Raw genomic sequence first — 14,475 nt, 5'->3', positions numbered from 1 at the left:
CCCTAGCGCTTCCGAGGAACGCAGGCGCAGCAGCAGCACGTAGTGGTGAGTCATCATCTCTGGCGAGGCGAGCGTGGCGTGGACGTTATGCGTGAGCTGCTTCCTCGGGAGTAGTAGAGAGGGGCTTCTTCGGGTGACCGCCGCAGCCGGCCGAGGGTTGAGAGGCAGGCGCGCGCGCGCGCACACGGGGAGCGGCGAAGATGCTGTGGTTCGAAGGCGCCATCCCGGACGCTATTGCCTCGGCCAAGCGGCGCAGCTCGGTCTTCGTCGTGTTCGTAGCAGGTAAAAAAAAAACAAAAAACGGGCGGCGGTCGATGGGAGGAGCCTGGGGCTTTGGGGAGTTTGGGTGCTCGATAGCTCTCCCCTCCGCCGCTTGTTCTGGGCGGGCGGTATTCGGGAGGGGAGGCCTTTCCCTAGCGCCTTGTTCTCCTGTTCTTACTGTAGATGTGTTAGTTTTAATGGTGTTGAAATAAAGAAAGGAGAACAAACCGCCTGAGGGACGATGGATACCAGCGTTGGGGAGTCGCTTTGGTTTGCTGAAGTGCTTAGTTGGAGCTTGTTTTTTTCGGAGTTCCTCTATCTGTTGGTTTTCTGCGGGGGAGACGTATAAGGAAGTTTCGTTTTGCTCGGGGGGGGGGGGGGGGGGGGGGTGGAAGCAGCCCCTGTGTTACCGCTGGAGCTTTGGATCCTCCTAAAGATGACTTCTGAACTTGGATAGTTAAGTAGGAGTAGATGTAAGCTCTGGGCTATGTAATATCTACATCAACAAGTATTCTTTTGCTCGTGTCATGTATTGACGCGGAAGCATGGGAACGATTGCTTAATCTCGAGCGCTAATGAGGGTGTTATTTTGGGTCGCTGAAATCTTGGAAGAAATGGAGAGGTTACCCCGATTGCTTAAGGAAAGACGTTAATGTTTTTTTTTCTGTTTTGTAAACTTTGGGAATTGATTTAAAGGACTGCTATGAGCATGACATTTCGGGGAAGTAGAGTTTTTTATTTTTGATTTGTTTATGGATCACCGTGTTTCTACTTACCTCAAAGCAATGTGCGATAAAATAAGATTTACAGATGCTGAATGGGGACTTGTCATAAAAGCTCGTGTGCGACATTATTTTGTTGTGCAGGCTCTTTAAAACTTATCACTTAGCCTTTGGTATTTTTAATTGAGTAACGCTGGCTGCTGTTTTACGTAGTATTTACTATCAGATATTGCTTCTCATCCACTTACTGTACAGGCTCTTTTTTTTTTTACCATTGTACTTAATTCCCTGCTATCCTCCTCCTCCACGCTCAGATCTTTCAGTACTACTAACATTTCGGTGATTTGCACTCTTGTAACAATTAAAGTGGATTCTCTTAAGACTTGGCTGTTTGCTAAAGCTCATTCTTCACTGTAAGGCTTGATGACTAGTGGTAGTCCCATCAGCTTTATTTATTTATTGCATTTGTACCCCACATTTTCCCAAGTATTTGCAGGCTCGATGTGGCTTATATAGTACTGTCAAAGGCATTTGCCCAGTCGGTGGAAAACAAATACAAAATTGTATAGTGATCGTATGAGGTATAAGTGGAGGGTCGGAATGGATAAAGATTGCGTGTTGTCCTGTGCAATCATAGTCATGCTGTGTTGGTAGGTGAAGAGGGTTACGTGGGGTCGTTGGGGTAGGCCTTTTTGAAGAGGTTGGTTTTTAGTGATTTCCTGAAGTTCAAGTGGTCGTGGATTGTTTTCACAGCTTTTGGGAGCCCGTTCCATAGTTGTGCGCCTATGTAGGAGAAGCCGGCTGCGTAAGTTGTTTTGTATTTCAGTCCTTTGCAATTTGGGTAGTGTAGGTTTAAGTAGGATCTTGATGATCTGACTTTGTTTCTTATTGGTAAGTCTATAAGGTCTGTCATGTATCCTGGGACTATGCCGTATATGATTTTGTGGACTAAGGTGCAGATTTTGAAGATGATCCGTTCTTTGATTGGGAGTAAATATGCAACTTTTCTCGGAGGGGTTTGGCTCTTTCGAAGCACTGAATATCAGCCTGGCTGCTATGTTTTGGGGGGGGGGGGGGTCTGGAGTTTTTTTATGAGTTGTTCTTTGCAGCCCACTTAGATTCTGTTGCAATAATCTGCATGGTTTAGGACCATTGATTGTATTAGGTATTGAAAAGTTGCTCTTGGGAAGAAAGGTTTTAATCGTTTGAGCTTCCACATTGAATAGAACATTTTCTTTTGGTTCCCTCCAATGCACTCTTGCCCTCCTTCCGTCTTCAGAACATTTTTTTTTTGTTTTTTTTGTTTTTACTTTTCTGCATGACTCTTAGTGAGTTTGAGCCACACAGTGCCCATATGCCGTCATTTACAAAATTGTGAAAAACAGTGCAAAACTTTGGGCATTGTGTGAATCAGTCACAGTTGTGTTTCACAAAAGAAAACTGAATAGCTTTTATAGAGGTAGCACTCGTTGTATGCTTCCAGAGAAAGTGAGGGAGGGAGTTTTAACAAAGTAAGGGGAGAGCCAGGTTGGAGGGTATAGGATGATGGAGAGTGTGTAAATGCGTGTTGATCGACAGGGGGAGGAAAGAGTAGGGTGGATTTGGGTTGAGGGAATGAAAATATAAGAAAGTAGACCATTTGTTAAATGAGTTACTCTGAAGTTTGTTTTGGCAGCTGGACTGGCTGCATCATTGGAGGGTGGACCCTTCTCTCCCCTCCCAGTCTTTCTCAGGATGTATCTTTAGTGATGGTACCAGCTGTCACGTTGGAGAAGTTTTGCCGAAGGAGTCCTTACTTGAACCATTTTGAGGATCATTGGACTAGCAAGCTGCACACATGTCCAGTAGTAGTGGTCAGCATGGAGCCTAGTGAGTCAGTTCACAGGCCCTGTCTTAGCCTCCTGTGTGGACTTCTGTTAGGCTGCAAACCCATAGAAGTACTGTGGTCTCTGAGTGCACATTGACATACATGACCCTGTGCTGACCACTGTTGCCTTTATTCTTTGTATAAATAGGGAGTGGAGGAGGTGGATAAGGGAGGGATGTGACTTGAGGTTTGCTGTTTTTTTTTTCATCATCATTGGTGGTCATGTGAATTTTTAGGTGTTAAAATAGGGTCATAAAAAGTTTGGGAAGCAGTGATTTAAACTCATTGAAAGAATAATTCATGTTTAATACAGTAGCGTTATTAATAGTTAAATACATTTTATAGATTTCGGATTTATAAAATTCTTTATGGTTTGGCTCCTGCCTATCTACAAGATTTTGCTCAATTATATCAACCAAAGAGGGCTCTTAGATTCTTAAAGGAGTGGAGGAGTAGCCTAATGGTTAATGCAGTGGATTGAGTTCCTGGGGAACTGGGTTTCATTCCCACTGCAGCTCCTTGTGACTCAGGGCGAGTCACTTAACTCTCTATTGTCCCAGGTACAAATAAACTTATATTGCGAGCCCACTTTGGACAGAAAGTACCTGTACAACTAGTATATGGAAACCGCTTTGAATGTACTTACAGAAAGGTAGTATATCAAGTGTGGACTAAACATAAACCTAAAGGATTTTAGATTGTTAGTTCCTACTAATTCGGTATGTTGTCTGAAAAATATGTTTAATATGACTGTCACTGGAAGAGGAGCCGTACTTTGGAATTCCTTACCTTTGGAAATCAGATTGGCAATGGGTTATGTGAGATTTTGATGTTCAGTGAAAATCTGACTTTTCCAAAAACATTTTGGATCTTGAATTCTGTCCTTGGGAATTGAACTTATGATTTTTATGTTTTGTTTCCAGAAATTTTATTAAATTTTAAGTAACGTAGGATAGAACAATAATCGTGATAAATATGTTCCATTATAACTTGACAAAAATAAGAACAAAAATAAATTGAATGTAGATATCAGCACTGTTCAAAGACAGGTGAAAGTAAAGAAAGAAACCAAGAGGAAGAAACGTCTAAAAGGTTGCATTAATTAGCTGCTTACCAGAGAGACAATAGCATAAATTATATACAAAGCATTCTATATCAAAGAAAGTGATTATAAATATAGATCTAATGAAGACCTTCTGGAGTTTTTTCCCATTAAAACCAGATATTTTAGCTGTATTGATTTCCAGTTTATGATAATACAAGCAAAAAAGCTCGTTTCACAAAAAATGAAATGGGCCCTAGCAAGGCTATCATCCAATCGACATTCAGTGACTCGCCCCAGCCCCCACCTGCCCCCCTTTTAAGCACCTGAGTTCCAGTTCAACCCCAGCCCTCACTTGCTCGCCCTCTTCTCCCACAACGGCCCTCCTTTCCTTCCTGCCACCCTTCCTTTAAAACTTTTATTTTACCTGAAGTTGCAACGGCGGCAGTGAAAGCGGTAGGCTCGGCTCACCTCCAGCCTACCTTCTCAGTGTCCCGCCCTCCTCTGACATAATTTCCTCTTTCCACGAGGGCTGGCTTTTCTTGTAGAGAAAAAGGACGGAAGCCTTCGCCATGCATTGACTACCAGGAACTTAATGCCATCACCGTGAAGAACCACTGTCCGCTTCCACTCATCATGGAACTGTTTGATTGCCTCCAGGGGGGTCCCGGATATTCTCTAAGCTGGACCTCGGGGGTGTATAATCTTATCAGGATCCATGAGGGGGACGAGTGGAAGACGGCATTCAACACGTGTGATGCCGTTTGGGCTCACTAATGCCCCTGCAGTGTTGCAAGCATTCGTGAATGAAGTCTTTCGGGACCTGCTTCAAAGGCGTGGCCTCGTCTACTTGGATGACATCTTAATCTTCTCCAAGTCTCTTGAAGAGCATCGGTCCCAAGTGAAAATGGTACTACGAAGGCTGCGGGAGATCCAGTTATATGCGAAACTGGAAAATGCATCTTTGAGGTGAAGGAATTGCCATTCCTGGGGTACATCATCTCCAGTGTTGGTCTTCGGATGGACCCGAGTAAAGTAAAGGTGTAATTGAATTGGCCTCCCCCTACTTCACACAAAGAGCTGCAACGCTTTCTTCGGTTTGCCAATTACTATTGCCAGTTCATACCCCACTATTCGACATTGGTCAGCCTGCTGACCGCCCTAACCCGGAAAAGCGTTGATCCTCGGCATTGGGAGGAAGAAGCCGTTAGGGCTTTTGACCAGCTCAAGCAGGCATTTACCAAGGCTCGGTTGATGCATCATCCTGACCCTACTCGGTCATTTTTGGTGGAAGTGGATGCTTTTTCGGTTGGGATAGGAGCCATCTTGTCGCAGTGTACCCCTGGAGGAAAGTGGCAACCCTGTGCCTATTACTCCCGCAAGTTCTCTCCAGCGGAGTGGTGACCAAGAACTGCTTGCTGTCAAATTAGCTTTCCAGGAGTGGAGGTATCTTCTGGAAGGCGCCGATCACCCCTTCATAGTCCTCACGGACCACAAAAATTTGGCCTATTTGAAAGAGGCCAAACGACTCAATGCAAGACAGGCCCGGTGGGCCCTATTTTTTGCATGATTTCGTTTTATTTTGAAGTTTTGCCTACCTGAGCAAAATGGTCGGGCAGACGCCCTTTCCAGATTGTGGGAAGACGAAGAATGTGAAGAAGGACCACAATTCATTATTGATCCAATGAGGATTGAAGTGCTTGGGACCGTGCCTGCCGGAAGTGGTCTGCTAGGCAGGCACGCACTGACCTCAGTGACATTACTGACAGACAATTTGGCAAAGCAAAACAAACTGAGTGCTGGCCATTAGGAGATAGGAGAGTTTTAAAAGACTGAAGGAACCGAAAGTGTTAAATGGAGGGAGGGGGGGAGTTCTGAACCACTGAAAGACATGAACATTTGGGAAAGGAAAACAATCTGAATGCTGGCCATTAGGACACAGGGTAGATAGGAGAGTTTTAAAAGACTGAAGGAAACTGAAGTGTTAAACTGGAGAAGGGGGGGGGGGGAGTTGTGAATGACTAAAAGACATGCAAATTTGGGACAGGAAAACAATCTCAATGCTGGCCATTAGCACACAGGGTACATAGGAGAGTTTTAAAAGACTGAAGGAACCAAAAGTGTTGGGGGGGGGGGGGGGGGGGAGTTCTGAATGAATGAAAGAAATGAAAATTTACGAGAGGAACACAATCTGAATGCCGGCCATTTGTACACAGGGTAGATAGGACACTTTAAAAAAAAAAATGAAGGACGTGAAAGTATTACATCTTGGGGGAGGGGTGAGGAGGAAAGTGGTGGGGTATCCGGATACTGGGCGTTAGGGCCATGGGGTTACATAGACTTTTGAAAGCCTTAAGGAACCCAAAGTGTGGGAAGGAGGAGGAAAAGGAGGGGAGGGAACGGGGTGAGGGGCATTAGGAACAGGGGAGGGGGCCCTGTCACACACACTCTCACACACACACTCTCACTCTGTCACACACCCGCACATTCACTCTGGCTCTCTCTCTCATAGGAAAACCTTGCTAGCGCCCGTTTCATTCGTACAAGACACGGGCCTTTTGGTAAGAAATGCAATCGTAATGGAACTTTCAACCCCTTCTTTTAGACCAGGTATTCTTGTATTATTCCGGTGGGATCTATTGGTTAGGTCCTCTAGCTGAAGCTTTTTGAAGCGTTTATCAGTAGTTTACTGGTATTGCGCTGTTTGTAACGTGCCAAGATCTGCTTCGTATTCTAGATCAGTTGTTATTAGTTGAAATGTGACTAAAGAGGCTGAAATAGCTGTAAGTTCAGATTTTAAATTGCAGGTTGTTTCGTAGTGACGAGAAGAAAGATCTCATAAGGATTTGAGTTTGAGTACAGCGTCGGTAGCAGGCGCTGAGGACTTACCTGGTGCCATTTTCCAGGGGTTGGTGGGTTGTGCTCTGATCTTTAATCGCTTTGCTGAGGAGAAGATAGGCAGGTCAGACTTGAGTGATCTTGCACCCGACATTAAATGCAGTTTATGTAGTAGAAGAAAAGGTAGTTAATGTTCTGTGGAGACACTGAAATTTGCCGATGTTCTGTATCAAGGAGGAGAGCAAGTCACTTGGGCTGCTATTCACATCTCTGGCGCACTAGCATATTGTAATAAGCTGAATTGATGTGTTTGGATTTTGGAGAGGTCTTGACCTTATCTGATTGTCCTCCGCCTAGAACTTGATATTTCAATTCAGGAGAGATTGTTCCACTTCCAGAAAATTTTTGACAGCCAGGTTTTTTAACAGTTTTCTTTGCAATACAAAATGATTTTCTGAACCTTTGTAGGTTACAGATGGCTGACATGGCCATTAAATTACAACATGTACAGCAACAACATTTTGAATTTGGCAATAAGGCTAATCGTCTTCTCACCCATAAATTGTAAAAACAGACGGGGCAATCCCAAATTAGTTCTTTAAGGGATGATGGGGGAGGGCTTTGCACTTCTGCAGAGGACATAAATGGAGCCTTTGTTGAGTATTATGAAAAGCTTTATATGCCAGATATATTCCCTACGGAGTCAGACATGCAGGAATATTTTGCCCACCTGGACCCCTCAGGCGTCCCTTGCGGAAGCTGAGACCGTTTTGAGTCCTGTTGCTTTAGAGGAGGTACAGAGGGCTGTTAAGCATTTGCCGCTTGGAAAGACCCCAGGTCCCAATGGGTTTTCCAATAGATATTACAAATGTTTTGGAGCACATCTGGCACTTGGAGCACATCTGAATCACTTGGAAGAATGAGGGGGGTTTGCCAGTGTCTTGGCAATTGGCTACTGTTACAGTGCTCTCTCAGCCTGGCAAAAATCCACAATTGTGTGCTTCCTATAGGCCTATTGCATTCTTAAATATCAATTATAAAATTTTGACAAATATTTTAGCACAACGACTAAAACATATTTTGCCTTGGCTGATACGTGTTGACTGATCAGTTTTTGTGGCGGGGAGGCAAACTTATGATGATGTGCGTAAGGTGATTCATGTTATATAGCAGGCTGTCCAGACTAAATTCGCCTTTCTCTTATTATCCCTGGATGCAGAGAAGGCCTTTGATAGGGTACACTGGCCCTTTATGTTCACCCTGTTAGACACTTCATATTTTCAAAGCACTTAGCCTTCCAAAGTTCCATAGGTTTCTATGGAACTTTGGAAGGCTAAGTGCTTTGAAAATGAGCGCCCATTGGGCTTCTTGGGCCGCTTTGTTACTTGGTTACGTCAGATCTAAGCCACCCCCTGAGGCCTGTATTAAAGTGAGTGGCATCTATACAGGCTCTTTTCGACTGTATAGGGGAACAAGACAGGGCTGTGTCCTCTCACCATTGCTTTTTGTTTTGTTCCATACTGCTGGACTCCTTACTCCATTTGTTATTTAGGAGTAAATTTAACACGGAGGGTAGAGGATCTGTACGTGCAGAATCTACTTCCCAAGCTAGAAGAACATTTTGGGGACTTGCGTGGGAGAGGTGTTAAATGTTTCATGGGTGGGATGAATTAGTGCTATCAAAATGATGATTTTGCTGAAGTTGCTGTACCTGTTTATGGCCTTGCCCCTTCCAATCTCAAGCACTTTTTTCTTAGGTTATGCGGAAAGGTTTTTTGTTATATTTTGAACAAATGTCCTCCTCAGGTCAGAGCTGGGGCCTTATCCCAGGAAAAAGGGTGGATGGCAGGACCTGACTCTTATTTTTTTTTTTGTATACTATCAGGCAGAGCAACTCTGAATTTTGGCGGACTGGCTCTCATGCTCTCCCAAGGAATGGGTGTGCATGGAACAGTGCTGGGTGAGATTGTTACCACTGAAGTTGGTTCCTTGTCTTTCTCCCAGATTCTTGAGTGTTCATCAAAAGTGTACTGGTAAATATAGTAGGCCCCCTGAAAACCTGGTATGGTGTTAGAAAAACATTATTTCCAGAGAGGATGTGTTTTTTGTAAACTGCAATACAAAATGTACCACTGGGATAACTAGTACTGTATTTCATCAATGGACAGCTAAGGATTTACAAAGACTGGGGCAGGTTTGAGAAGATGGGGAGTTACTTACATATCAAGAGTTGGTAGAGAAATATTGTCTGCCTCCCTATCAGCTTTCATTATTTGCAACTTATTTCTCGGATAGCATTCAAGGAAATCAGCCTTGAGGAGACTTTATTAGAACAGGCATTGGGGGGGGGGGGGGGGGGGAGTAGAGGTTCTATTTCCTGCCTTTATTTGGCATTAATCTTGGCTCGTTCACCCATAGAATATTATATACAGCATTGGGAAAAGGACTTGGGGATTGCTTGTGAATGGAGAAAATGGGAACTTAGTTTTAAATGTCTTTTCAGTGATCAGTGTGTTGATGGAAAATTGACATAAAATGCAATACAATTGGTACTGTACACCAGAGACTTCTTAAGCTGTTTAAATCTGATACTGTTATGTATTGGCATAACTGTGGCATGTGTGGGAATATGTTTCATATTGTTGAACTTGTCCTGTTATTCAGCCCTATTGGGGGACGTGTTACTGACTTGGTACAGTGCATATTGCAGCTTTCATATTCCTTGAAGGTGGAGCATAGCTTGATCCACCATAGCCTTTGGGGATCAAGCCTGCCCAGCATAAGTTGGCTATTCATAATTTTACAGCAGCCTATTTGACACTAGCTGCGGATTGGAAGCAACCAAGTGTTCCTACAGAGTCTGGGTTGCTGTATAAACGATTATTTTTACTTGATGTCTGAATTGACAACCATAAAAAATGGATATTGTGGATATTGTTCGCCGTTCCACCAGACCTGGGATTGCTATCAAGTATGGAGAGCTAATATAGTAATCTGATTCTCACTTGGGTATCTCCTGACTGTGCGGTTTATGTTGATTGCCAGGAGCTGTGACAGAGGCCTAGATCATGCAGGACCTTGGGGGGGGGGAGGGGGGAATTTTGGGATGCTTGTTGAGCTGATCATTATTGGCTATACATATTCAGATGTTTCAGTTCATTTTGAGCTTTTGGTCAGACCTTGGGTTTGGGTGAATCAGGTGGTCTTTAGTTTGCTTTTTCAGTCTTAAGCTTGAATTTTAATGCAATAAAACTTATAAATGGTGGGCTGTTAGGTTTATATTAAATCTGTTTTTTTTGCAGGAGATGATGAGCAGTCTTCTCAGATGGCAGCAAGCTGGGAGAATGAAAAAGTTGCAGAAGCTGTTGCTGAGGGTTTTGTTGCTATTAAAATTGATACCAAAAGGTTTGTTTTGTTTTTCTTCTTGTTTCAACAGTTTCCTCCTGGCCCTTTGGGCTTCCAGCTCATTTGGAACTTGTTTGTAGTATGGCTGCTGTGCTATTGTCTTTTTTTTTTTTTTTTGCAGTGACCTGTAGTTTATCTTCCCATTTTTAGTACCTGTACAAATAGTACATGTAAACCACTTTGTTTCAAGGATGGACTAGTATGTTTCCTTTCCCTCCACTGCAGTCTGTCCTTGGCAAGAACCATTAAATAGCTTGCTCCATGACTAGTATCGTACAACCAGGGTCCCTCTAAGTAGAGCAGGAGCCCTCCACTTACAGTCCTGCCAGTGGGAGATGTTTCATTAGCACATTTACCTGCCTGCCCCCAGTAATTGAAAACACAATATTGAAACACCACCCCACACTAGTACCAATGCAGTTGGAGGACTCCTGCTCAGCTTAGCGGGAACAGTGATTGAGTCTCTTTCCTTCAGTGACTGTGAATGCTGCTCCTCAAATGTCCGAGGCCAAAGAAAGGAAGCCAGACAGACACTAAAAACAAATCCAGGTCTATATGATACCTTGCACTGTTGGACCCAGCTAAAAGATTAGTTGTTAAACTCTTATGATAATTTGTTTTTTTTTGTCTACCTGTTGTAATTTTAAATGATGTCTTTTAGGAAATTGGTTTTGAGAATGATGGTTTGGTATGAAAGAAAAGTACAATGAAGCATAGTAGGCAAGAGGGTATAAAATCATTAACACATTTGTAAATATAATGTAGTTTGAAAGAAGATAGCAATTTACAGCAATTACTTTTTTCTTCTTGTTTTTTTCTGCAGTGAAGCTTGCTTGCAGTTCTCACAGATCTGTATCCTTTAAGATTTTGTCCATGGTACCTAATCATATAATAGTAGTTTCCAGGGTTACAAAATATTTTATTTACATAATTACATAATATATTTAATGATGTCAGACTATTTGGATTATCAAGTTTCTCTACTTCAGTCTACATTGCTAAGGATATATCTCAGCCCCTTCCCCTAGTTACTCTCATTTTATGTGACAAGATACAGCCTTGGTTCCATCTGCATTGACAATTTTTCTTCTGGGGCCAAGCCAAGTGACCGAATGTTAGGGTTACCATACGTCCGCCTCAGGGTGTCCCTATCTTCCCCTTTCCTCCTTTACCTTATTGTAGGGCCCTGGTTTATTGAAAAGTTCCAATAAAGTTTACTTAAAAAAAAAAAAAAAGAACCCTGGAAGTGCTTACAAAGACATCAAGATTACTTATTTCTCTTGGTCGTAAAGAAAAACGTTTCCATAATGAGGAACCCATATATGAAAATATTCTATTAGTAGATTTTAATTTAATTCCTACTGGAGAGCTTGGTCTGCAGAGTATAGTGGTTGATTTGGACCTTAATTTTGAATATGCATTTTCATAAAGTGTTGCTTTCCCCTGCAAGGACTTCTGAATCAAAAATATAATTTTAAATTCAATCTGCTATAATTAAATTGTGTGCAAATGTTTAGGCACTACTGGTCAATTTCTATGTTTCAACATATCCCTAAGGGCCCTTTTTACCAAGCTGCGGCAAAAGGGGTCTGTACTAGTTTTGGCGCGTGTTTCTGACCCACGCAGAGGTCCCCTTTTACTGCAGTGGGTAAAAGGTAGGTCTTTTTTTCAAGAAATGGCTGTGCAGTAAGTGAAGCACTTGCCGTGCGGCCATTTCGGGGGGGGGGGGGGGGACCCTTCTACCCATTGAGGTTGCGGTAAGGGCTCCTGTGCTAACCTGGTGGTAAAAGGGCAGCGCCGGCACTGCCCGATTATCACTGGGTACACACTGGTGTTAAAAAGTAAATATATTTTTGTAGCGCTGGATATGATGGCTCACGGGGGCTGGGAACTACAACTGGGCTGCTGTGGTAGCCCGGCAGTACTTCCTTTTTAGCAAGTGGTAAAAAGGGGCCCTTAACAGATGGTGATGCAACATCGACATGATGATTTTGAAGTATGCTTTGGATTGTTGTCTAGCTGAAATATCCAACTTTTCAGGTTCTTCACCAACTCTGAAACATTAGCTTCTAGGATATATTCAATTGAATGTTTCGTATAGCTTTCCCCTTCTTTTGTAAGAGTGAATTATCTTAATTTTCAGATGCTCAGGCAACTGCATAGAAGAGCTCATGGTTGTTGAAAGTAGAGAGAACTATAACAAGCTGAGAAGTTAGAAGGGTCAAAGTATTTGTTCAACTGTGGAATTGTTTTCACTTGACTAATTGAAGACCTAATGAGTCACTAAACCTTTGGGATCTTTTAAGAACTTTAAAGTGGTAATGAGTTAATAAGAAGGGTGTTCAAATGGTTGCACCTGTCATTCATTTATATTTTCTTATTTAACCTGTAGATCAGCAAATAGTCACTAATATACAGTACAGTTTCATTTATCTGATGTAAATGGGACTGAGCCATTGTCAGATAATACGGAAAACAATGGTAATCTCTTAAAAAATGCACAGAAAACATGCTTTATGCATAAAGAGCAGGCATAGGGTATCTGTATTTAAAATATTGTTTATTATCACTAACCAACAAGCAGCGTGTGAAGCCAGAAAATAGGAAGAGAACCTGTACACTTAATGGCAATGTGATGACATCACCAGGGAGTCTGTCAGATATGTCTGATATGCTGGTTTAGCGAAGGTCGGATAATCGAGACCGTACTGTATTTAAATTTGCAGAAAGATGTCATGTTTAACCACGGAGAAGCTATCATGTTCTGTTCACTTAAGGATTATTTGAAACATACAGTTTGACTAGGATTGCCTAAACTCTTGGATGCATCTGTGAATTATTACAAGAAAACAAAACCAATTAAAAACTAGCAGCACAGATCTGAGAGAAGCAGGTCCAGATTTGAGATTTTCAAATCTAGAAGTAGATTTGGTATAGCTGGAGAAACTGAGCTGAGTAGCAGAGCTTGGTGCTTCCCTGTTAAAAACATTTCAAGAAATGCTTAGTTGGTAAATTGAGGCACTGGGAGATGAGTTTTGTGAATTTTGTAAAGTTTGTGTCGGTAAAAAGTTTAAATTTGAACTTCATTCACAAGCGTTTATCTAGTTGATCACTTGGTTATACTTGTTCCCTAAGTATTTGAGTTGCTTTCAGTTACCAGGTTTTACTTTGTAAAAGCTCAAGAGAAAAATATTTGTGTCAATTTGAATTTGCTGCTAAATACTGTCGTTTCAGATTCTGTTAAAATATCTTCCATTTGTGTGGTGTAAGCCTATTGTTCATCATCAATAGCGGTGCATTGTATAGTCCAGATGAGTAGCTATTTGCTTTTCACACTCAGCCTGTTACTTGAATTTCTTGTCCTTCACTGGTTACCACATAGATCCTGTAGTGTGCATCCCATCCAGTTTCTTCATAGGAGACAGTGGCATTCCTTTGGAGGTTATTGCTGGGAGTGTTTCTGCTGAAGAGCTTATAGCAAGAATCTACAAAGTCACACAGGTAAAATACTGGAGAATCAACTTCTGATTTATAGCACTTAAGTTGCTATAAACCAAGGCTCTCTTCTCCATTAACCTGCATGTTGGCATCAGTCTAGTGGGTTTAAATTTGAGCATTCTTATTCATACCCCTTCTGCAGTGGGATTTAGTTTAGAGACCATCTCTGGTGTTCTTTAGATCCTTCCCAGTGATGGTAAGTAGGACAGATGTAGGTGAGCTTTACAGTTTGTAATCTGCCATCATGTTCTACATTTCATTGCATCTCAGGCAGTGGCATTTTTGGCACCAAGGCGTTCTCATGCAGTGTCTCTTGCTGACTTTGCCTGATTAAGTCAACACAGAGCTGTTTTTACTCCAGGCACTTGATATAGCTTTGCTGTTTTAAGTGTATCTGATCCCTGAGGCAGGCGGGCACACCCACCGAAACACAGCCCATGTCGGGTCTTTTGTTTGTACCACAATAAACATTTATTTTTGTACACTTCCTGCGTAGAAGTTAGTGTTATCCTCTACTCTTCTGTTTGGTCTGTATTTCTGTTACACAGACTTCTTTTTGACTTGTTAAGACTTGCATATTCTGTTTAACATATTGCTGATCAGAAAATGTTGTTTTTTCCTAAGATGCGCACACCGAAGAATGAAGTACCTTTGCATAACCAAAACCAGTCATCAAGTCTTCCTTCTATACCATGTCCTTCCTTTGAGTCTGCCAGCACTTCAGAATCTTCTCAGCCAACGGTTGAGCAATGCTGTGAAAGCCACCCTCCTCTTTGTGAAACTGAGATGGATGCTCCAGCAGGTAAGTCTGGATAGCAACATTTTTCCACATCCTTATTTAT

At 42.4% G+C, this 14,475-nt stretch overlaps 1 protein-coding gene across 2 annotated transcripts in view; it reads left to right on the top strand.

Moving 5' to 3' along the window:
• Window positions 1–52: 52 nt before the first annotated feature.
• UBXN4 (UBX domain protein 4) overlaps window positions 53–14,475 on the top strand; it is a 92,880-nt gene continuing 78,457 nt past the window's right edge. The window contains exons 1-5 of one of the 2 annotated variants that reach the window (XM_030210902.1): window positions 53–282; window positions 10,033–10,135; window positions 10,959–10,987; window positions 13,518–13,636; window positions 14,258–14,435. In XM_030210902.1, the coding sequence (XP_030066762.1) occupies window positions 201–282; window positions 10,033–10,135; window positions 10,959–10,987; window positions 13,518–13,636; window positions 14,258–14,435 (511 nt within the window). In that variant the 5' untranslated portion in view covers window positions 53–200. Of the gene's footprint in view, window positions 283–419; window positions 441–10,032; window positions 10,136–10,958; window positions 10,988–13,517; window positions 13,637–14,257; window positions 14,436–14,475 lie in introns of those variants that run through there. The other variant, XM_030210903.1, reaches the window with a different exon arrangement.

The sequence above is a fragment of the Microcaecilia unicolor genome, chromosome 7 (assembly GCF_901765095.1).
Source record: "Microcaecilia unicolor chromosome 7, aMicUni1.1, whole genome shotgun sequence".
Classification (NCBI taxonomy): domain Eukaryota; kingdom Metazoa; phylum Chordata; class Amphibia; order Gymnophiona; family Siphonopidae; genus Microcaecilia; species Microcaecilia unicolor.
This window is presented reverse-complemented; position numbering and strand designations above follow the sequence as displayed.